Raw genomic sequence first — 23,591 nt, forward strand, 5'->3', positions numbered from 1 at the left:
TCGAAAATTAGAATTCGTTTCTAATTTGATTTCTTGTACATGAGATATTAGTACAGTGGTCACTGGGAACCATAAAACAGGGTCTTGATCTCTTGTGCCTGAGATATTAGTACAGTGGTCACTGGGAACCATAAAACAGGTTCTTGATCTCTTGTACCTGATATATTAGTGCAGTGGTCACTGAGAACCATAAAACAGGGTCTTGATCTCTTGTGCCTGATATATTAGTAAAGTGGTCACTGGGAACCATAAAACAGGGTCTTGATCTCTTGTACCTGAGATATTAGTACAGTGTTCACTGAGAACCGTAAAACAGGGTCTTGATCTCTCGTACCTGAGATATTAGTACAGTGTTCACTGAGAACCATAAAACAGTGTCTTGATCTCTTGTGCCTGAGATATTAGTGCGTTTCTGATCTCTAGATTTCTCCAGCAATAAATAATTGGATTCCATAACGAACTGCTCATACTAGCAGCGAAGCAAGCCAAAAGAGCTTGAATGGTTGTTTCATTGAATCCATTCAACAAAACGACACCGTAAACACAGCAAAGGGGAAAGTAGCATCCAAGCATAACTCCAATAATTAATCCCATGGTGATGGCTGTCTTTCGTTGTCTCAATGAACCACAAATGTTTGGAAGATGTTGAGCAAGTGTCTGGGCTTGTATCTGTCGACGGTGTCGTCTTACAAGCTTAATGATCTTGATATACGATACCATGATAATACCACTGCCGATAGAGAGGTTTGCCAGAGCAGTACAAATCATCCCATTGAAGTGAAAAACACTACCACTCACAAGGCAACTTAGCAAGGAATATCCCCAGAAGAAGAACACAGTCTTTACAGTTCTAGTTACAGTGACTATAGAGAAATATCTCAGTGGATAGAACAAAGCTATGTAACGCTCTAAACTAATGAGTACGAAAGTGAAAAACGAGTAGCCATGTATAATGAAGCAGGTTAAAACAACAAACCTATTGTATATGCAAGACAGATTGATTTCATAGACTGACATCCATCCAACATATAAAGGAAGACTTATACAACCAGAAAGCAAGTCGGCTGTCGCTAAGGAACATAGGAGAATATTTGGTGGAGAATGAAGCGACGGATTTTTTGTCATGGTTCGTAGGAAAAGTAAATTGGTGCAAACTACCAAAGGAGAGAGAATGCCACATATCATCGACAAAATAAGTAAATTGTACTGTACGCTTCTTGAGAAAAAATCGAAGGTTGTTTGAAGTTCAGCTGGCAAAATAAGGCACTTATTTTCTTCATACGTTGTATTTTCCATCTTGAAGAAAGTACGTATAGGTTATCGTAATGGTTTTGGGCCTGATTTAGACGCGGTGGTAGTAGTCACGTCTGGAGAATTCTGGAGTGCATGAAATGTAATGATCTTTTAATAAAGGATTATTGGGAAAATGGAAATCAAATGTCACTTAACTATCGTATTATAATGTATGCTACTCGCCTGAATTTATTTATTGTTTTGTATTTGCAAAATGAGAATCCTCTGAAATCGTATACATTGTCTATTCATAATGCAGATGAAAACAAAAAAATCGAATATTATCTTTTGAGGAATAACAGCTTCAGATGAAATATTCTGACCGATCATCGAAATCTTTTTAAACTTTTGGCAAAAATGACTTTAATTTGAAATTTACTGAGTCAAAGGACGGAATTCTGTACTTTTTTAAAATGGTCAGTCCAGTTGAAAATAAAATAGTTATAATAACAGTTTGCATAATGTTATTCATGTCTTTTGTTTTGACGATGACTTTTTGATCAATTTGGTGGAATGATTAGAAAACCCGTCAAACCCCTTGGTGAGAATTTGAATTTTCGTCGCCAAGTTCATCAAAAAACTTTTTCACCTATGGCGAGGCACTGCAAAATATTTCATATTAACTTTGTTTATTTAAAGTTATTAAAGTTACTGAAGTACCGTAGCTGATATGATTGCTTTATATCACTTATGTACTTGGCAAAATGATTTCAAAATGAAGTTGTCGTGAGTGAGATGACAGTCCTCGTAAACATTATTAAAGTGTTCACAATTTTAGGCATTTCTTGATCTTTAATTTTGGTTGAAATCTTAGATTTGTAAACATTATTTTGACATTGTTTAACGCTGTCTCCTTACAAGTTATTGGGAAGGAACGTTCTTTATTGGGGGAGGGCCGCACGACACTAGAGAAAACCATTTGCGCATGCGTGCATTTTATCACATTTTCTAAGAATTTTGAAGAGTTTGAGTGAGAAAATAAATGCTTGTTTTCTCCAAGTATACAAAAAAGTTCGAGAGTATACTTTTGTCAGACCAAGATACTGTATTAACAAACACAATATGAAAGAAATAGCCTTATATTTCAAGCATGGACACTAAGTTTTGGCATTTTGTGAAGTCCAATTTATCAGGCTTGTTGAAAGTCAAATTTACATATGTTTTGACTAATTTGCCTACGGATTCAGAGCATGCGCAGACGTTTTTTCACTCGTGTCGGGCTTCGAGCTTCAGAGAAGAGAGTCATAGTAAAAAAAAAACTTTTTTCCAGGGTCAAACCTTATTATTTTGATGGAAGCTGTTTCCTTGCAGGGCCCTAACCACTATGTGGCTCAGTGAAAGGTTACAAATGCCCCTCAAAACTCTGAATCGCATTTCCGAGTGTTTCAATTTCAAAATTTTGCATGGTGTATGCCTCTGAACCCTCGTAGTTGCTCCTGCCTTCGCCACTCATTTGCCTTGGTAAACAATTCTGACTGGCCACCACGCATGCGCATTAGTGAGCGTTGTGTATGGGTTAACCAAGTATGTCTTAGCTTTCATATGGGATTGTATTAAAAAATATAATTCAAGATTTTCGCCATATCGGGTAAAAAGGTATATTCCCGTACACGAAAACCCTGGTCTATTTGCTGTATTTTTCATAATCTAGTGAAATGGTATTCAACTCAAACACAGCGCTAACTCTTTAGATTATTTCTCTTTTGAAGGTCGCCGGGCGAGTTATGGACAAGAACTATGACAAGTGAGTTTAAGATATAGCCCTTTTTTGACCCTCGTTTCATGATCGAATTAGATTTTAGAAGTGGAATTTCGTGTAGGGAGGAAAACCGCCATCCGCCACCACCACCATCATAATCATCTTATCATTATCATCATCATCATCAACGTCATCACCATCGTCATCACCACCACCATCGCCACCACCACCGCCACTACCACCATCATGATCATCTTATCATGATCGTCATCATTTTTATTATTATCATTGTTTGTTTCAGGGTCGGACCAGATGTTGAGGCCCAGTCCAAGCTGTACTCAGATATTTATAATCCAGAATTTGATCATCGTTTGGAGTTCAGAGAACCTGTGTTTCCGGCCACGTCAACACTGATGCTTAAGGTGTGACAAAGGAATGCCTATTCTATATTTCTGCCTGTCTGTCTATTTGACTGTCTCTTTGCGGTCTGTCCGCTGTCTGTGTGACTGTCTGTCTGCGGTCTGTTTGTCAAAATTAATGCCGTATTCTTTACCTTAGTTGCAATTCCACCAATAATTTTTTTTAATATGAGAAAGACCGTTGTTGGTGGTGACTGACATTTCGACAAACTGAGCGGAAGTCATCTTCACAGTCCAGTCACTTAAAGCTTTTCGCGAGATTTGAGAAATTATAGCAACGAATCTAAGGTGGATTTTTGGAAGTTGTGATGTCTAACAGTTGGACGACCGAAAAATCATAATTTCACAAAGAGAATCACTCTGAAAAATTTAACCTACTTGCTGTGGAATGAAAGTTAGGAAACGTTGGGAATTTGAGGACATTGGCGTAGTGAATTTGCAGAAATTTTACTCCATCGGCTTCGACAACGACGTAGGCGAACGATGTAAACAACAACACAGGGACCAGTGCATTGTAGTTGACTAGGATTCTTTAGATGTCGTGTTAATTTTCAGATTTATTTCGATATATAACAGTTTCATAATGCAACGCATATCTACAACTCTGGAACGGCTTATGTTAATCAAGATTTCTTTCAGGTATATACCGTTGACCGTTTATCGAAAAAGCTTTGTTGTCTTGGCTACGCTGTTCTACCAATATTCTTAAAACTTGGTTCAACTGATCCACCTTCGAATAACAGTGATACTGAAAAGGTAAATACAGATGCTTCCTTGAAGCAAGGTTTGTCAATGCAAAGTTGTTATTTTGTTTTCTCCCGTTCGTCGAATTGTTTCCTTCCTTCCTTCCTTCCTTCCTTCCTTCCTTCCTTCCTTCCTTCCAGTCTAGCGTTGACAAAATGAAACGTCTGGCACGTCGCGCATCTTAATTGTTTTGATTTATATTTAACCCTTATTGTTTCATTTCTATTTTACAGTTTTCGTTGAACGAAGGTGCACATCAGATACGCATATTCAATGGAGCCCCAGACTTCAGTCAGCCTCTTGGACCATCCTTGATACAAAAGTTAAAGTACGTTGTTTTAACCGGTATTTTGACTTTGATTGATATTCATCTGCGTTGGGATGTAGAATTAATAAAGATATTTCGAACTTTTGATCACAACACCAGAATTTATTTACCTAGAATTTTTGACCAACGCTTTAGCCTTTTTGATAAGTATCAAGAAAAAAGCGCTGACAAATACTTGAACATCGATTTTTGTAATTACTTCATCTATTTTATTAGTCATTTGACGTCTTGCGTTTGCTTTTCTTCCACTTGAAATAGTCGGCGGTGGCTGTTTTGTAATATGTTTGTTTAAAAAAAAACAACAGAAAAATCGTAAATAGTATTCATTCCGGGTAATAACTGTCGCGTTTGATATATATTTTTTATTCATTTTGCCTCCAGACCTGTTCCTTGTGCCAGTCTACTCGTAAGGATTGTTCTAGCAGCTTGTCATCCTAACGGCAGACCCAAGGAGGTATTGGTCTTTCTGAAGTTGCGCAGAAAACTGATAAGGAGTATATCGCGCACTGCATCATGGGGCTCTTTTAGGAGAGGCCATTAGTCTTTCTCGTTTTTCAGGTTTTAAATTTTAAATCGACTCAAATTTACTTTGGTTTTCGTTCTGTTTTTCAAAAGACTTTGCTAAGCTTTCCGTTATATTGAAAAAATGGCGTCCTTTTAAAAAAAGACATGATTCAGCGCGCGCCCTACTCGTTACCAGTTTTCCGCGCCAGCCTTTGAGCTGTTTTCCTGTCACATAGTAGATATGTTGCATTATGGTCTAGCTTGGCTAGAAACATCTTTAGTACACAATTGCAATCTCTCATTCCCATGGTTGTTGATCACCTAAGTCTTTCTCAGATATATGATCAGATCCAGGCTTTGTTGCTTGCTCCTGATTGGTTCCAGTTTGACTTGAGTTTGATTCCTTTGTTTTCACTCTGTGTCATGATTGGTTGGCTTTCTTCAAGTCGTCCCGGTTAGTGTGTCCGCACGGTAAAGGTGCCGGGTATATTTTATTTCTCTTCAGACTTCAGAGTTCCCTGAAAGCCAGTGGGAAAGAGAAGGACTTGTGGTTGCTAAGCAACGCTATGAAGAAGGTTAGTCTTCGCTTTCGAAAAATAGCCTGTCTCGTAATGGTGTAATAGGTGACCAGATTTCTCTTGTTTCTACACACAGGTCTATATGTTTCTCTTGTTTCTACACACAGGTCAATATGTTTCTCTTGTTTCTACACACAGGTCAATATGTTTCTCTTGTTTCTACACACAGGTCAATATGTTTCTCTTGTTTCTACACACAGGTCAATATGTTTCTCTTGTTTCTACACACAGGTCAATATGTTTCTCTTGTTTCTACACACAGGTCAATATGTTTCTCTTGTTTCTACACACACGTCAATATGTTTCTCTTGTTTCTACACACACGTCAATATGTTTCTCTTGTTTCTACACACCGGTCAATATGTTTCTCTTGTTTCTACACACAGGTCAATATGTTTCTCTTGTTTCTACACACCGGTCAATATGTTTCTCTTGTTTCTACATACAGGTCAATATTTTTCACTGTCCTGCGAGCCTACTCTTGGAGAATGTCAAATATTCCATAGCATGGTGCTAAGACAACCGTTAACCGTTCGTGAATCGGTTAAACTCATTGGCAACAACCAGGAAAATAACATGAAAAAGGATCGAGTTATTGCCAGCTGGATTAAGGTAAATTAGTTAAGATTTGATTACCAACAAAAGAATTGTTATAATAGACTTTTATACTGATACGGCGGCCATCTTGAATTATGGGATGCCGAGGAAACACGTTGAATATATATAAAGCATAGAGTGGCGGGATTACATTTTCAAATAATTTGAAGTCTTGACCGCTATGCACTTTTTTAAGTTTTATTATATAGTTAAAATAGTACGCGCGCGCTGATTGGTCGAAAACTGTGCTTTATTAGTGAACGGAGCACAGTGCTGACGCCATCCGCGCGCGAGAAGTTCTGCTGGATCCTGATACAAACGTCTTTCGTTTTGCGTAAATAAATTCAATACCGAAATAAAATTAGTAACTATATGATAAAACGATAGAATTCAAGATGGCCGCCGTTTCGGTAAAAAGGACTATTTTCAAGTGTTTTCCAGTTTCTCCCACTTTCCCTCCAACCTCGCGTTGTTCATCGTCCCCGGTCAAACCAAGTCTTCTTTTTCCAATTTACTAAGTTCTCTTGACTTTATTTCCTCTCATTTTACCGCATCCAATTATGGTTGGCTCAGTTGGTTGAGCATCGGACTTTCGTGCGGGAGGTCGTGGTTCAAGCCTCGGCCGGACCAACACTCAGGATCTTAAAATAACTGAGGAGAAAGTGTTGCCTTTGTAATTACATCTGCAAATGGTTAGACTTTCAAGTGGCTCGGATGACCACTTTAAATGGCGGTCCCGTCTCTCCACACAGCACAGCAAAACTAATAGACATAAAAGCGCAAGCTGGGTGATCATGGCATTAATCACTTTGCATTCTCCACACTTCATCATTACTAACCAACTTTGGAGGGACGTAAAAGAACCACTGAGGACGTAAAGAATCCCTGGCAGTGACCACCCTCAGTTCCTACACTTCATACTAACCATCTCTCATGCTTGTAAATTGCATAAAAGCAATCTGTCATTCAATCTTTCATTCAATGTAAAGCGCCTTTGATTATATCCATATATAAAGGGCGATATATAAATCATAAATCATTATCATATCATTACAATTTCAGACCCAGCTAACACGCAGTATAGATGCTGCTCCTGAAGATTTCAATTTGAATTATGTTGCTTTGTATCACCAGTTACACGGACTCAAGGTATACACGACTAATAGACCCCTTGCAGCACGTCAGAATGCAGCTCAATTTGGATAACATAACAATAGGTTTCCAATTCTCAGGTCATAAGATTGAATTTTTTTTTTGTCCTCCAAATAGCAATTATTATGGATGCATGCAAATGAGATGAGATAAAAATGAGACAACAAGCATCGTATCGACCCGATAGCCTCAATTGTATGGTTCTTAAAGCAAAAGAATATAATATTGCAGGCTCAACTGTAATAAAACAGCTATTGAGCTGCTTTGGCGTCACATGTAACGGGTCTATAAAGAAAATAATCGAGAAACGTTGGGTAGTGCTTATAGGAGGGGTAGAACTATGAAGAGCTATGTTATCGAATCTATTCGGTGTTATTTTTAGGTATCTGTTGATGGGGCACAGAATCTTCCATGGTCAAGTTTTACCTTTGCGACGTACTGTCTGTCACCCCCAGGATCTTTCTATAAGGTAACACAAAAGAGTCGTTATATTTGATATTGTTGTAGTTGGTGGTAATGATAAGAATGATGGCGACAATGATGATGACTGATGGTGTTGATGGTTACGGTTGTTGATGCTGCTGATGATGATGTCTACTGATGATGTTGAGTAGTGATGATGATGGTGGTGATGATATATTTGATGATGGTGATGATGGTGGTAATAATGATGTCCACTTATGATGACTGGAAGGATGTCTGCTGAGGGTGATGCTACTGTGGATGATCTCTGGTGATGATGATGATGATGATGATGATGGTGGTGGTGGTAATGATGATGTCCACTTATGATGACTGGAAGGATGTCTGCTGAGGGTGATGCTACTGTGGATGATCTCTGGTGATGATGATGATGATGATGATGGTGGTGGTGGTAATGATGATGTCCACTTATGATGACTGGAAGGATGTCTGCTGTGGGTGATGCTACTGTGGATGATCTCTGGTGATGATGCTGATGATGATGATGTCTATTGATGATGATACTGATAATGATATCTGTTAAGTAGTGATGATCATGGTGGCTCTGAACATATATTTTGATGATGGCGATGATGATTTTTGTTTATGATGACTGGCAGGATGTCTGTTGAGGGTGATGCTACTGTGGATGAACTCTGGTGATGGTGATGATGGTGGTAATGATGATGCCTACTTATGATGATGAGGATGTCTGTTGATGATGATGATGGTGATTAATTCCATTTATGATGATGGTGATGGTAACAGTGATGTTGGCAGTGTTATATCTGTGAGGATGAAAACATTGTAACAATGTTACTAAAGCAACTAGAGTGTCTTCACTGAAAAAGACATGAATAACATTGTTGTTTTCCGATAAATGATATTGATCTCGCTTTTAAACTCTGATGAACCATTTCCGAATTATATAACTGATTCCAGGGTGACCAATCAGATCCATTAACCTATTCAAGTCAACTAGTTTATTCTAGTGATGTGAGTTCACCCGTATGGCTTGATGGGATGAAAGTAAGTTAACGTAGAGCAAGAAATGAAAAGTCGTTGCACGTGCGCTGGTAAAACCATTCGTCTTGTAAACTGTAAAGCTTTCGCGTTGCACACCAAGGTGCAGGATTTTGCTGCCCGTATTACTTCGCATTAATAATGATAATAATGATGCTGATAATATTTTATATAGCTTCAATTCCAGAAGTTCAACAACGCTTCACAATTTTAATACATTATATTCACATAGTAATGAAATACGATCATACTTCATTCAATGAATTCAAACAATTACTAAAGTATTTTAAGATTAGTAAAGATTTTTTAAAATAAACTTTTATTACTACTAATAATAAGACATAACGTACATATCGCATTAAGCGCTATCTTATATTTATTTTAAACGTGGAGAATGTTGGAATGCCTCAATTTACAAATGATTTCGTAAGATTAGAATTAAGTTTAAATTGACTATAATCACCGTTAACTGCGTTAAACCCGAAGTCAAATATCTTTTTGAAATCGTATACACCGAATCGAAATATGGCGACCAATATGAATAACTGTTGTTCGGAACTGACTAACCTCGTGTTCAAACGTGGAAACAAAAGCGTTATGAGAGGCTAATCAGTGCAGAACAACAGTTATTCAAATTGGTCGCCATATTTTTTCAAATGTCACTATGCAATACAAACACGCGCCAAACCAGATATCTCTAACAAGGCTTCTTCTCTCACTCGATGCGATAATGAACTCAAAGTAATCTTTCTTTTTTTCTTCAGGCTTTTCCTCGTCGCTTATACCATCAATTCCTAGTACTCGTCGTACATCTGCACGAGGTAACAGTTGACTTTTCCCAACACCAAGAGGTTTATGGTCTGAAGGGACAGGTAAGGATGAGATAATGCAATAGAGAGTTTTAGATTAACTTTTTTTTCTCCCCGCAAACGGCAAACGTGACCACGTTTTCATAGTTTTCGTGTATTTTACTTTACCTTTTACAAACCTTCTCACCAAGCGCAAATACTCTTTTGTTTTTCTACTACTTGGACTTTTTTGCGATTCTTTTTCAGTAATTTAAAAGAATTTCTTACTGGTCAACTGACGTTTCACGTTTGCCGTGAACGTAAATCTAAAACTCTCTAATGTCTGGGACGTTTCGGTAAAAGATCGGGGCACAAATACCTTCACGAAAGATTCCGACTTTCATATTATTCCAATATGTTCAAAATACTTGTTAGCAGTAGGAAGGACACGAGTAAAGAAAGTCTGCACATTATTGTAGTCTGTATGCAGATTAATCCAAACTTTCTTCGTATAGAGGTTTTGCACCATCACGTGACCACGCCTATAATACAGCTTGGGCTACCTGTGGTTGGATGGCAGAACAATAAACTCCCTTTGCTCTTGGGAATTTAATTCATTGTTATACTTTGTAGAACGATTGTATTGTTGCTGCCATCTAACATGGCAGCCGTCACGTGATACTACAAAACCTCTATTCGCCACTTCCAATACAACGTCTCACTGGTCCAACGCGAAGCATTCAACCGAGGCTGCAAGGTTAAAATTTGAATTATCCTTCGAACCTCTTAAAACCTGATTTAATGCTTCGTGTGTGACCAGTAAATCGATGTATGAAAGGTGGTGAATGTATAAACTATGCGAGAATTGATTTTTTTAACTTTGCCTGACTGTATTACTTAACAAAAATGACCTCCAAAAATTATCGGGAAAATATTCCGCGCTCCGAGCTGAGCACCTGGACTTCAATCAAGCCTCATCACTCTAGCGCATGCGCAGATTCGCATGTTAGGGTCATGACATTTGTTATAATTATTCTACGCAGGCTTGGACGGTTATACAAGTGTTCAATGAAGGATACGTCTTGAATGGATCTTATCAGCTGCCGCTTTACCAAGGAGAACCTTCTGAGGTAAGATCGCCTTTATTAGAAACCCGCCCAAAACAAATTACCTACAGTATTGAAACAGCGTGCATTATTGAAAAAGAAAATAGAAAACGCGCGCTATTGTGTGCAGTCATAAAGCACACAAGGTTGTCAGAACACGAGAGAAGTGTGAGGAGATGCACGACCTGTAGCGTAGCGAGTGTTCTGCCAATCCCCAAGTGATTTATAACTTCACACAGCACAGCAAAACTAATAGACATAAAAGCGCAAGCTGGGTGATCATGGCATTAATCACTTTGCATTCTCCACACTTCATCATTACTAACCAACATCGGAGGGACGTAAAAGAACCACTGAGGACGTAAAGAAACCCTGGCAGTGACCACCTTCAGTGCCTAAACCTCATACTAACTACCTTTCATGATTGGTAACTCCTTTGATTATATACACATAGAAAGGGCTCAATATAAATTATTAGTCATTAATTATTAATCATTATGATATATTAATGGCGGAATATTTCATTACCAGTCCATACTGGATGCTTTACAAAATGATTATTGTCACGATGTTATGGCTGCTTTCCGTCGAAACCAAAAGGTGAGTTTCTGAATCATCTAACGAGGTGCCCAAATATAGATAACATAAAAATGAAATAGGAATCAATAGTGGTTCCACAGAGTGACTTTTATTCCATTGGATTCCAATTGGAATTTAGAAGTTGATTTTTGCCGAGAAGAAAGCCGCAGAAGCTGGCAAAAAAACCTTTTAAATTCCTTTTATCAGCAGCTCTTTTAATTCTCGCGCGGGACGTAGCTCGATCCATAAAATCATTATCGGTAATGTAGATATTTTTGTGTTTTTTTCCAGATAAAATTCCTTGAAGGAGCGTCAGTCTTTCTTCGCCTGTCAGACTCGCGGAGAGAAGAGGAGCTTCCCAAACCAATGGTATAATTACTTTTTATCCGGTAACAAGGAAACGATACATTCATTTTTCAATGCATATTTTATTATTTGTTTCACCTCCTTTTATCACATTTCCAAGAGAGTCAAAAAGCAAAAACATGGCGGCCATCTTGGTGCGGTTAACAATGGATGCTAAAGGAGAAATCTTTTGATCGCTCTATACATCATGAGCTCCTGGCTCGGGAGAATTGCACAACCACTCCCCGCGATATCAAAGTAAATAAATGTCCTTACCTTATATTTTGTTTTTATTAGTCGCAAGTTATACAAGACTACATCCCCAAGGAAAGACTCGATAGATACACAGTGTTAAATCCATCAAATCCATTATCTTCCATTTTGCCTGCCGGGGTCGATGAAGACGAGTTTTGTTATAGTCTGCCTGACAAGTTTAAAGAGGTATGTATAATGTTCAAGCCATGAATTCATTTATTTTTTATTTTTTTATTTTTTTATTAGTATTGAATGAAAGATCATGATAAACACGTGTTGGACTAATTATTGATTCAATTTGATTGGCTGAAACTGAAGAAAGAAGCAAAGTTGCGGAAAAATGGTACATTGCCGACTCTATACACCGAATCGAAATATGGCGACCAATTTGAATAACTATTGTTCTGCGGTGACAAGCGACTGACTAGCCTCGTGTTCACGTGGAAACATAAAAGCATTTTCACATGTATAGGAGGCTAGTCAGTCGCTAGTCAGTGCAGAACAATACTTATTCAAATTGGTCGCCATATTTCGATTCGGTGTATGACCGAGACCTCGCTACGCTCCTGCTTTGACTTTCAGACTGGATCAGTACTGTCCTCAACAGAATGTGTTGAACATTTTCCACTAGAAAACAAGCCAATAGACCATTTCACAGATCCCGCGGCTCAACCTCAGCCTCGTCAGCGTGTAATATATTCTTTAGAAATTGCCTACAACCTGTGAAATTTTTAAGTGTTTCAATTGTTCGTTGATGTATAAATTCCTTTCATTACTGCGGACTGTAGTCAAATTCTAAAGAATAATTACACGCTGACGAGGCTGAGGTTGAGTAACGGGATCCGTGAAATGCCCTATTTGACAAGATAACATTTTATTACTTTCAGATGATGAAACACATCTTTGCGAAAACGGTTTCAGAACCCAGTCAAAACCAAACATAGATTGGTTAAAAGCTACGATGGTACAGTGACACAATAGATGACTTCTCTTATCAAGCTGAAACAGCCTAAAAGACTTGCACTGGCCTCTTTTTGGCCCTTTTGGCCCCTTTCAATACTACGAGGTATCTTTGATGTGAGACTAACAGGAAAATGCAAAAGAAGTCGACCTTTTTCTTTATTGAATTTGTGGCATTTCTTTTGTATTGTCTTTTTAAATTGCCACCAAAGTCGCATCAAAGTTAAAAGTAAAAGGGGTTTTAATATAACATTCTTATGTTGTAACGTAACTAGTACACATTGCATCCAACGATTTTTTCCATTCATGGAGAGTCGGTTAAATAATTTAGATAGTAAAACTTGAATTAATTCTTGGTAAAACTTCGAACTGGAATTCAGTTGAAATGGTTGCCGAATACTAATATATTTTTATGACATTAACCTGAAAGTATGTGTATGAAGGGAATGTGTGCAGAGACAGGGAATTCCAGGTAAAAACTCACGACCTTTCGTGTTCTAGTCGGACGCTTTAACCACTGAGCTACTGGGAACTCGAATGGTGAGCAAGACAAATGGACTGCATCGTGCAGTCACTGTAATGCGAACGCACTAAATTAATTGTATCGCGCTGTCACGTAAGACAAAGTCTCTAATAATAATTGTGAGTATGAAGGAAATGTGTGCGGAAGCAGGAAACCCAAAAAAATATCCAGATGGGAACCTGAAAGAAAGAAAACAAAATCTTTTAAAACGTGCAATGTAAATAACTGTAGAAACTTCGACCATATGTAGTAGCGAAATGGACTTTTTCGACAATGCGGCGGCCATCTTGGATCGCAAAGCATTATTGATCGTACAGGGAACAAATATACAAAGCTGTGTTACAGCAATGACGTCGATTGACATTTCACATAATTTGAAAAAGTTGAATCAAAAAATAGTCAGTTCCGCACTGACTGATTTCTCAAAGATAGTGGAGTCGTAATTTCAGCATCTTTGGATTTTTTTTCGAGTGACCCATAATGCGTTGCGATTCAAGATGGCCGCTGCATCGTCGAACTAGCCGTGGAGCTACAACATTGAATTATTTGTCTCGGTATAATAATATATTATAATTTATTTATATTTAATACGCAAATTTTCTCTGGTGTATTTGTTTTTGTGTCATGAATGTTCTGGTTGAGTGATAGCAAATATTGGTCACTAAATAGTACTATTTGTCAGTATCAACTTTGTTTTTATTTCATGGTTTTACTGCATGCGCTCTACCACAGAGGAAACTAATGGTAGGCAAGATAATGGAAGAGAAATAATGGAAGATTTCACATGTAAGATATTGGTGTTTTATTTTTCTCCGGTCCGGTATCCTAAAAAATCTTGCGTTTTGATTGGCTGTTTGAGCGGGCGGTATTTTGTCAGTATCTATCAAGTGCCCTACTAATCGGGGAGACAAACCGCGCTCGCGGTCCGGTATCCTCTGCCGCTAAACACCAAAACAAAACGATTACAAAACAAGTTTAAAAAAATACGGGGAAAAAATAAATAAGTTATTTACCGTCCTATGGTCGGTCCGGATAGGGAAAAACTGTGCCCGAGGTCTTGAATATACGGACCGAGGCCGTTATCCGGACCTCCTGGCCGGTGAATAACGTATATCTATAACTCATTATGCTGATATTTTATTATTTATATTTTCATCATGAAATAAGACAAGTGGGAACACGATCTCTTGTCGTCCTCCGTAGAGTTTCCCTCGTTAACGATTCTTGGCAGAGAAAATATTAAGCGCTTTTCTACATTTGCTCATGCTTACTACTTATTTCCGGTTAAAACCTGTTTCAGAACTTGTTTGGTACGTCCATGGTCGGCGGTATTTCAAAGAAACCGGCCTAGACCGGCAGAGTCTCCCATTTTCTCTATATATTTGAATACTTGTCTTCCAATCGGTAGCAATGATACAACAGGTGAAATAATTCAATTTTATTTTTCTTCAATATAACTATCAAATTAATGTTTACGAATCATGAACCCTTATGAGTCAAACACACACACACGTTCTTTATGGTATAACAATAGTATCTCAGCATGACCTGAACAGGTTCGTTGAACTCAAAAGGGACGTACAGTCATTTCAACAAAGTTAGTCACAAAAACCTACGAAGCCGAGACAGCAGAGGATCATGGAAAACATTTCATATCCATCAAGTAAATCTTTTGATACACACTGCAGCTTGGAGATTTTCACAGGAGGTGAAACTGTAGCTGGTAAAAGATCTCAAGTCTATCAACAGTTATCAAGCGGTTGAAACGTAAAAAATGTAACTACCCATAATTCTTGCAGGTCACAGCCTTGCAGCTTTTCACATGAGTAACTTTATTGAAATGAGTAGATCTATAATACGAAGCGCCTTAGAAGAAGCCATTTCTGAGGGTGATGTTACCATATATCATTGCCAGCTTATTAGGACAGAAAGACTTGAAGGGGAGCCTTGTCGCCATTACCCATTGCTGCAATAAATTTGCAGTTGATCATTGTGTTGGTTCCAAAGTGCCATTTCCCATAATCGCCTGCTTCCCAAGCTTCTTTTTTGTATGTTTTGAACAAGGTCGAAGCCTCCAAGTTTCTACCAGGGTTGGGATCTTGATTTATAATCTACGTTATAAAATAACTCGTTACAAATAGGCCGTTTGCATGATGGCGCCATTTGACTCTCACTACCAAAATGCTTCGCGAATTTTCTTTCTGATTCAAATTTGTATTTTCTCATGAGAATAGCAAGACAATTGGCGCTAATTAATTGAACAAAAGAAAGTGTGCAAGGGATTCGGGTAGTGGTAGTAAATGAAGACATAATGCAATTGGCTTTCTTGAGCACACAGCACCTGCGCTTCGGAAATAGAACGACTGTTAAAAAGGAATTTAATAAACCGATGAATATCAGATCGTGCATCTTTCATACCTTTACCAGAAGCCTATTCGTACTTCTCCAAACAGCACTCCAAACGATCAATAGATAGCTGTTTCCTATGTTGTAGGTGAGAACACCTTCTGTTCCCTTCAGTCCCCAAAATGTACCTAGGAGTATAAAACACCAGGAAAGTGAGATACACGGACAAATTGCTTTACTAGTGGCATGTATTAAGGATTATTTAATTTAGCTGGCAACACAGAAGAACTGCAAGATGTGCAAAGGATGATGACAACGTAAGACAAAAAAGAAGAAAACAAGGAAGTAAGGATGAAAAGGAGAAAAGAAAGAAGGAAAGAAAGGAAGAAAGAAAGGAAGGAAGGAAAAAGGAAGAAAGAAAGAAAAGAAGGAAAAATGAATAAAGGTAGAAAGGAAGAAAGAAAGAAAATATTTGAATTTAAAAGGAAAGGAGTGAAAATGAAGATCTCCTGTCAAGCTGTTTGGATTTCAAACAGAGTTAGCACTGGAATATGAACTAGCAAGCGTAGTTATATTCCTATATAAATTATAATGCTAAAATATTTTGCTGTCTTACTTGGATGTCTCTCAAAGGTGATGACCATTGTTTCGTTGTTTCGAAGAACATCAGGAGGTGGCGCATCGAACTTGCCATCCACGATGTACCAATGTGGATCAGTCAGGTCTAGTTGATGGTTATTGGTCAGAGATATGGACACTGCGTTGTCCACGCCAACCATGGACAAGACACCAGACATCATTTTACCAAGTTCCGATGCTGCTGGTTCATATTCTTTTGCGGTTTTCTTAAATTGTTCAAAGTCACGACGATTGGCTAAAGGGAAGAAATGAAAGGAAGGAATTGCTGAATTTGTTTAAAGCTTGCCCTTTCTACATGCATTAAAGGGCATATCTACGTCAGTACCGACACAACTAACTCGCAGATCGAGCCCTGAAACAACAGCTGAGCTCATTTAAGTCAGGACACGACTAACTCACAGATCGAACCATGAAGTAACAGCTGAGCTCATTTAAGTTAGGACACGACTAACTCACAGATCGAACCCTGAAACAACAGCTGAGCTCATTTAAGTTAGGACACGACTAACTTACAGATCGAACCCTGAAACAACCTCTTGGCTGATCAAAACCAGGGCATGACCAACTCACAGATCAAACCTGAAACAACATCTGAGCTCATTTAAGTCAGGGCACGACTAACTCGTAGATCGATCCCTGAAACAACCTCTGGGCTGATCTATAAGTCAGGGCATGACCAACTCACAGATCAAACCTGAATTAGCCTTTTGGCTCATCTAAGTCAGCACACGGTTAACTCACAGATTTAATTGGAATTCAACGTGTTTTTATGTAGTGAAGGAAACCGACTGGAAGAACCTCAAAGGAGAGACTTGCCAAACCAAGTCCAAGAATCGAAGTGCACTACCGCATGTAAGCCACTTTCCCGTAAAACGCTTATGAAAATTTGGAAAAGTCCAGTGTACACTCACCTCCTGTGTCAACAGTTTTCGATGTCAGCCCCGAGTTCTGAGCAAACGGTGAACTGCCTATCACCAACCTAAAAAGTTACATGCAGAATTTTGTTAAATTTGTTAAGCTCTAAGAACCGTCTTATGACAAACTTAAACCGACTTACCCAAGCAAAATGATCCAATTCATTTTCATTCTTGTCTGCACTGGTAGTCTATGGAACCAAAGAAAAGGAAAGGAAGCATCAGACACTAAGCGTCGACGATATATTATTAGTTTCAATATTTCTTCACTCACTAGTAACTCATGATTTTAAACTACTTAATCAGAGATTTATAACTTTAATTATATTTCTTTAGTATATCAGTTACGTATGCTTCTTTTGTCTTACTTCGTTTTTAGTTTTGTTGTTGTTGTTTCTAATGTTGTTGTTGTTGTTGTCGTCGTCGTCGTTTCGTTTGTTTGTTTGTTTTTGTCTTTTTGTTTTGTTTTGTTTTGTTTGTTTTGTTTGTTTTTTTGTTTTGTTTTTTGTTTGTTTGTTTGTTTGTTTGTTTTTCGTTTGTTTTTTTTTCGGCTAACGTACGTACTAAATTGTACCTTATTTTGGACATAAACACGAGGACTTATACTACTCCATAAAAGTTTCAATCCAAATTACTCACCAGTTTCAGTGGTCCTCACTGCTACACGAATTGAAGACAAATGAATCAAAATCACAGTTCATTTACTTTTTTCAAAACTGTGATTCCATTAAAGCGTCATTTAAAATATTAGAAGGAATTTGAGAAATTCACATAGGCGTTTCCACGTGAAAACAGCCACCCTGATAAACTGCTTTAGTCATATATTAAAACATCTTTCATTAGGGTTTTTAACTTGGAGGAATTTTTTCAAACTCTATTTTATGTTTCTTTCTTTCGAGTGTCTCTCGTTAGTTAAAATTTTCCGCGAAACTCCAGCTGTGTAATTCAGCATACAGTATTCAGTATTCATAAAACTTCCTTTTCAAAATAAGCTGCAACGACATTCAACATTTTGGAGTAAAATTTTGCTTTTGAAAAATATGATAAATGAGGAGCAGGATCCAGTATTATCTTGTCATAAACTATTTATTGCGTTTTTGTAAAAAAAATAATAATACAACTCTTCAAATTTAGTGATTATCAAGAATGTAAGAATCGACATACGAAAATTTTGTTCAGAGATCAATCACTCAGCCGGTATCTCTCCAGGTTTTCCAGCTAATGGGATCGGGTTGTCACGGGTAGAAGGAGGAGATAGGGGGAATATGTATACGTTGATTGAACTCTTTCAATGTCTTAGTGTCTGGAATCAGAACAGCGCTGCTGGTGTTCAATTGTCCTGGAATCAAAAATTCACGACATTTTTCAAATCTCTGTTTTATTGCATTAAAATGTTTTAATGATCAACACGAAATGGATTAACAAATTTTTTGAATATTTCGAAGTCAAGAATCAAAACTGTTTGCTGATTGGTAAAGAAATTGACACGGCGCGACAATTACTTTTACGTCACGATAAAGGAATGACATCAGGCGGTTTATGATTGGCTGGACAAGGGAGCAGATCATTGTCGTTCATAACTTGTTATTTCAAAAGGTGTTTGTAGAATTGATACAAAGTGTTTTAATCTTCGGATATAGCAGACTTGGTACAGGTAGGTTTTGTATAGTAAATCGCACGATCTCGAGTACAATTCGGAATTTATAGGCACGAGTGATGTTTTGAAAGTTTTCAAAATTGGACGAGCCTTTAGGCGAGAACTTTCAAAACATCACGAGTATCTATAAATTCAGAATTGTACGAGAACATTGTGTGATTTTTTGTTTACAATACCACTCAACAAAATTGAGGAATTTAATTGGGACTCCACAGATTACAATTTGGGATTTAATTGTACTCCTCTTGTCCAATCAGAATGAAGTAATTTTATTGAGTGTATTATAAAAATAGGAATTGTATATTATAAGTTTCCTTGCATTATTATCTTTGGGATTCATAATTGTTCTAAAAAATAATCGAAGCACGAGGATAGGTATCTAAGAGGATCTAACTCAGTTCAAAAAATACCCATTTTTTCATGTTCTTTCTGATGGCGATGCTTATTTTTCAAAATTATGATGCAAAAAATCAATGGCAACCATGCTCGCATTAAGCCAATAGGCGAGGAAACATATAAATATATGAACATTTTCAGAAAGTCGTTCTTTAAGTGACGAGAAAATTGTTCCCAACAATCTCGATTCTATAACTTTTCAACACTCAACACAAAAAAAAATTAATCGATTTTTTTTTAACTTTGTTATTTTATAGTAAATTCGCACCATTGGAATTCATTTTATAACGTATTGTGCTTGTACTAATATAAATTGCTTTTTTCTAGGAACTTATGATGGAAAGAATGTGTCGTCTTTTCATATTTTGCTTTGGGTAAGAACGTTTCAATTATTTTTTTATTTTTTTTTCTTTGGAATTATTTCTTTAAATATGCTGCTCATCTTCTATCTTAACGGCAGACCTGTTTATTCTCATGAGAATAAAAACCTTTGTTTAACCCACCCGCATAAAGTTATTCTCAAGCACTTGAATGCAATAAATGCCAAACTACGGAAATCTTTGTTCCAGTCAGAAATGGCTGCCGCGTGAATAAGGCCCATTTGATAAAAGGACGTGCTCTGGTTTTTGCAAACTGATTCAAAAATATCGACCGGATCCCCGAGCATGGTTTTATCGAAAAAGTGAAATAGTAAGAAGGTGTATATATTCCAACTACATAATCAGATGCAAGTAGCCAAGTATAAGACCTGGTTTGAAACAAACAAAAAAATAAGAAAAAAAATCCAGTATTTTATAATGGCGAACCGAATCAAGGACAACGAACTCGAGAAAAGTAAGATAGCAATTTCTGTTGCGATGTTTTGACACTTTTATATTAGAGGCATATTATATGCCGATACGCATTGATGATGATGAGAAGCATTGGATTCTCTATGAACACAAGTAAAATACAATTTCCCAGAAACCATCTGTAGTAACCTGGGCGCGGGTCATGTGACTCTGGAGCGCGGGACTCGAGAGCAGCCATGTTTGTTTGACAGTGTTGAGTTTGTTCAAGAATCAAGTACTAGATTATACTGTAGTCGCGGGCTACTTCATTATACCATCTTGGTCATTGTTTTCTTTTTTTATCATTATTATTACTTTTAAAAAAATATAAAGATGTTCAAGTAGTGTGGAAGTCTATGGATTAACTGTTAATGACCATCAACATCGTTATTCATCAATATATGTAATGATATTGATGATCATGATATTGATGAATATTGATAAGCATGTTATTGAATACTTCTACAGGCTGATAGCTTTCCCGCCAAACTCTGTTACCGGCCACCGTGGATATCACCTGGTTGTCAAGCCTCAAAACGTCTCTGAAGTGGCACGTGAGTGTACCACCTGAAAAAAGTCTTGATTTGGCTACCTGTGTCCCACATTCCTGTTAAACTTAAAGATCTATTCTATTCCTTTTCCGTGTTTCAAAAACCCTCGTGATCGTGACTTGAGGGTCTTGAGGTTTTTTGAGAGTTTCTGTTAGTAATTTCAAACCTCTCTCTATTGTAACTTCAGCTCAGCGAAGAGCATTCGTTACGGAAGCACTGACCGTTGGGAATGTTCTGGTATCGTTATGGTCTTCAGCGTGGAGTGACAAAGGAATAGAAATAGACATATCAAACGAAATGACGACCTCTCTCAATGATCCCACATGGTACATGCTCCATGGACATGCTGCCATTCTTCCTCCATTCCTCATCGAAGAGAACGAACCGTCAGCAAAAATTAAGTTCTTCAAAAAGCCAAGTAAGTCAGGTTACACAAAGACGTATGGGGGGAGGTGTGTGGTTTTTCTCACACCAGAATATACACCTATTTCAATAAACCGGTAAAGAGAAATAATGGGGTCATATTTTAACGACTCTAAAACAAAATAAAGGTACTTTAGTTAGAGTAATTAGGAGATCAAAATGACCATGAGTCGGCATGTCTCGTTCGTGGTCTCTGTAAAAACGTTAGTCAACATACCTGCTACCGCAACTTCCTTTTACAGAATCTTTTCTCTCTAAGTGAAATAAAAAGAGCGCAATGTCTCTGTACTGTGATCTAAGCACAATGACAGCTGTAGAGTACGAGAGAAGCAAGCTTAGGAACACGCGGCTGAAGGGTCAGCGGTAATACAGGCAACAAAATCGTCCAAAATGTAACACAACATCGTTGCGTTACGAGCTACAAAACGAATGATGCTCGTTCTAAAGTGTACCATATATTGGTATAACGCTAACTAACAAAACTGAGGCTTACTGAACTTACTAATTTGTGCAAATTCGTGCAATTCCTTACAAAGTTTTTTAACGGAAATATGGAATGCACTCTACCATCCCGCGTGCAATGATACTCAAGGAAATGCCTCGTGGTCCGATTTGGCCCAACACCATGCACAATTAGTTAAGTGGTCCTTTCGAGTTCATACCATTTCTTTGTTTGGTTATGTTAGGCAGCGGTTTTGGCACAGAAGGCGCAGCATCGTATCAGATAACCAGGATTCCCCAAGGAACACTTAGTCTTGTCTTTATGTGGAAAGTACCTCAGTTAGCTGATATGGGATTTTTCGTCAAGGTAAAAATATCACTAATTAGTAATTCTTGACATTGCATGATTAGAATCGATTGTGATTGGATTGTTGACTACAGAGTTAAATTTGGTTGTTTCGTTTGCTTATTGGTTGATGGTCTTGTCATTGTGAATGTTGTTTGGTACGATACAGCGGGATGGCTGGATGGCTGGATGGCTGGATGGCTGGATGGCTGGATGGCTGGATGGCTGGATGGCTGGATGGCTGGATGGCTGGATGGCTGGATGGCTGGATGGCTGGATGGCTGGATGGCTGGATGGCTGGATGGCTGGATGGCTGGCTTATTTCCACGATTTTTCCTAACGAATTTTTTTTACCTCAAAGATCGAGATGGGAGCTCTAACAGGAGAACAACTCAAAAGCTTGTTTAAAAACGTCGATAACAATAGCCTGTGGTTTAAATCCGAGAAACTAAAAAAATGGGTAACCAACACAGAACAAGGTATCACGTGGAAGGCAGCCATGGGAACAAAATCCCTCAACACACTTAAGATTGTTGTCATGTGATAAACTGTTGCCATAGTAACACAGTCCATCATGTCCTGAGAATCGCTATCTATCGTATGAATTGTATTATATTCTAAGTACCGACAATACACATGAATGACTAATGAGATATGCATACTGAGGAAAAGTTGTGCGTCCACAGCGTGGACAACGAGGGGAGAGAGAGAAGAGTATGAAGAATGAAGAATATTCACGCTGAAGGGAATGGGGGTCGCCGCGATGTCAAGAAGGCCCGATGGCGGCTTAATATATGCAAGGCAGTTCATCATGGGATCTCATTATAATGTTAATTCTCCGTTGTTATTGCTGGCACTTATAGAATAGTTTAATTTTGATTAGGTATTTGTATATCAAGTTGTGAAGTAAATAAATAAATGAATAAATGAATGGATGAATGAATGAATAAAAATATATCAAATTCTGCTGATCCTCGCAGTATATGAAGCAACTTATGCAGCTGCAAATTGAAAGAGTCATTCCGGTGCCGATTCCGTGCCATGCTCTAACGACTTAGCTACCAAGCCTTATATGAGACTTCAAGGACACATTAGGTGTGTTTATCGGGCCGCGTTCCCTGTAAGGATTTATGGGTCAGCGATTCTTGGTTAGCATTTTTGGAGCAGGGACCGATTGCAATGTAGATTTCTCTTGTCAGTTATAGTTAATGAATTCGACTATGCTATTGAATCCTCAATTCTGTTTGGTTGACCTTGATCGACTTGCTTCTGAAGGTCAACTCAGCAAGATTTTGATTTTTTTTAGTGTTGACTTAGAATGGGGTTGAAGGGGGTAAATCCAACTTGATGATGACTTATCTTCTGACAAAGAAATCATCTTTGAGGACGAAACTCTTTCTTTCTTTCTTTCTTTCTTTCTTTCTTTCTTTCTTCCTTTCTTTAGAGTCTCGACTGATTATTTGCTACGTACTTTCGCTCAAGCGATTTTCTATGTAAAAACATGTTTGATACTTAAGCTGAATGATTTAAGAATAAAGTTTTTTATCGTTATTAAGGGCTTCAAGCAATCGGTTCACAGAAATATTTTGATTTGTGAGATTTTTTTGCGTTCAAATTTTGCCAACGTAGCAAATACGCATTTGAGAGCACATCGACCGTTTTTTCTCAAAAATCAAAAACTTTCACAGCATTC

At 37.9% G+C, this 23,591-nt stretch overlaps 4 protein-coding genes across 6 annotated transcripts in view; 2 read left to right on the top strand and 2 right to left on the bottom strand.

Moving 5' to 3' along the window:
* Positions 1 to 13,951, top strand: part of LOC116289708 (uncharacterized) — a 53,773-nt gene extending 39,822 nt beyond the window's left edge. For all 3 annotated transcript variants that reach the window (XM_089030140.1, XM_089030141.1, XM_089030142.1), the window contains 16 exons: positions 3,003 to 3,037; positions 3,294 to 3,414; positions 4,051 to 4,167; positions 4,389 to 4,483; positions 4,865 to 4,937; positions 5,493 to 5,562; positions 6,014 to 6,177; positions 7,225 to 7,311; positions 7,697 to 7,783; positions 8,719 to 8,805; positions 9,564 to 9,671; positions 10,631 to 10,717; positions 11,225 to 11,293; positions 11,564 to 11,641; positions 11,915 to 12,058; positions 12,760 to 13,951. In XM_089030140.1, coding sequence (XP_088886266.1) covers positions 3,003 to 3,037; positions 3,294 to 3,414; positions 4,051 to 4,167; positions 4,389 to 4,483; positions 4,865 to 4,937; positions 5,493 to 5,562; positions 6,014 to 6,177; positions 7,225 to 7,311; positions 7,697 to 7,783; positions 8,719 to 8,805; positions 9,564 to 9,671; positions 10,631 to 10,717; positions 11,225 to 11,293; positions 11,564 to 11,641; positions 11,915 to 12,058; positions 12,760 to 12,816 — 1,479 coding nt within the window. In that variant the 3' untranslated portion in view covers positions 12,817 to 13,951. The remainder of the gene's footprint in view (positions 1 to 3,002; positions 3,038 to 3,293; positions 3,415 to 4,050; positions 4,168 to 4,388; positions 4,484 to 4,864; positions 4,938 to 5,492; positions 5,563 to 6,013; positions 6,178 to 7,224; positions 7,312 to 7,696; positions 7,784 to 8,718; positions 8,806 to 9,563; positions 9,672 to 10,630; positions 10,718 to 11,224; positions 11,294 to 11,563; positions 11,642 to 11,914; positions 12,059 to 12,759) is intronic.
* Positions 216 to 1,296, bottom strand: LOC148911019 (G protein-coupled receptor 3-like). Its single transcript, XM_089030586.1, has one exon. It carries the CDS (start codon positions 1,294 to 1,296, stop codon positions 355 to 357), a length of 942 nt encoding a protein of 313 aa, XP_088886712.1. The 3' UTR covers positions 216 to 354.
* An 827-nt stretch (positions 13,952 to 14,778) lies between the features above and the next one.
* On the bottom strand, positions 14,779 to 17,959 carry LOC116299719 (uncharacterized). Its single transcript, XM_031708437.1, has 6 exons — positions 17,894 to 17,959; positions 17,398 to 17,445; positions 17,252 to 17,319; positions 16,318 to 16,575; positions 15,774 to 15,889; positions 14,779 to 15,466 (listed from the first exon to the last, which is right to left on the bottom strand). The coding sequence occupies exons 2-6, from the start codon at positions 17,424 to 17,426 to the stop codon at positions 15,275 to 15,277; spliced, it is 663 nt and encodes a 220-aa protein (XP_031564297.1). The 5' UTR covers positions 17,427 to 17,445; positions 17,894 to 17,959; the 3' UTR covers positions 14,779 to 15,274.
* Positions 17,960 to 18,800: 841 nt separating this feature from the next.
* On the top strand, positions 18,801 to 22,820 carry LOC116299739 (uncharacterized). The gene is made up of 6 exons (XM_031708456.2): positions 18,801 to 18,908; positions 19,635 to 19,681; positions 20,606 to 20,691; positions 20,876 to 21,106; positions 21,798 to 21,919; positions 22,260 to 22,820. The coding sequence occupies exons 2-6, from the start codon at positions 19,641 to 19,643 to the stop codon at positions 22,440 to 22,442; spliced, it is 663 nt and encodes a 220-aa protein (XP_031564316.1). The 5' UTR covers positions 18,801 to 18,908; positions 19,635 to 19,640; the 3' UTR covers positions 22,443 to 22,820.
* Positions 22,821 to 23,591: the final 771 nt, after the last annotated feature.

Source organism: Actinia tenebrosa, unplaced genomic scaffold (genome assembly GCF_029948245.1).
Source record: "Actinia tenebrosa isolate PJP-AT-01 unplaced genomic scaffold, QUT_ActTen_1.0 PGA_scaffold15__27_contigs__length_11533743, whole genome shotgun sequence".
Taxonomy (NCBI): Eukaryota; Metazoa; Cnidaria; class Anthozoa; order Actiniaria; family Actiniidae; genus Actinia; species Actinia tenebrosa.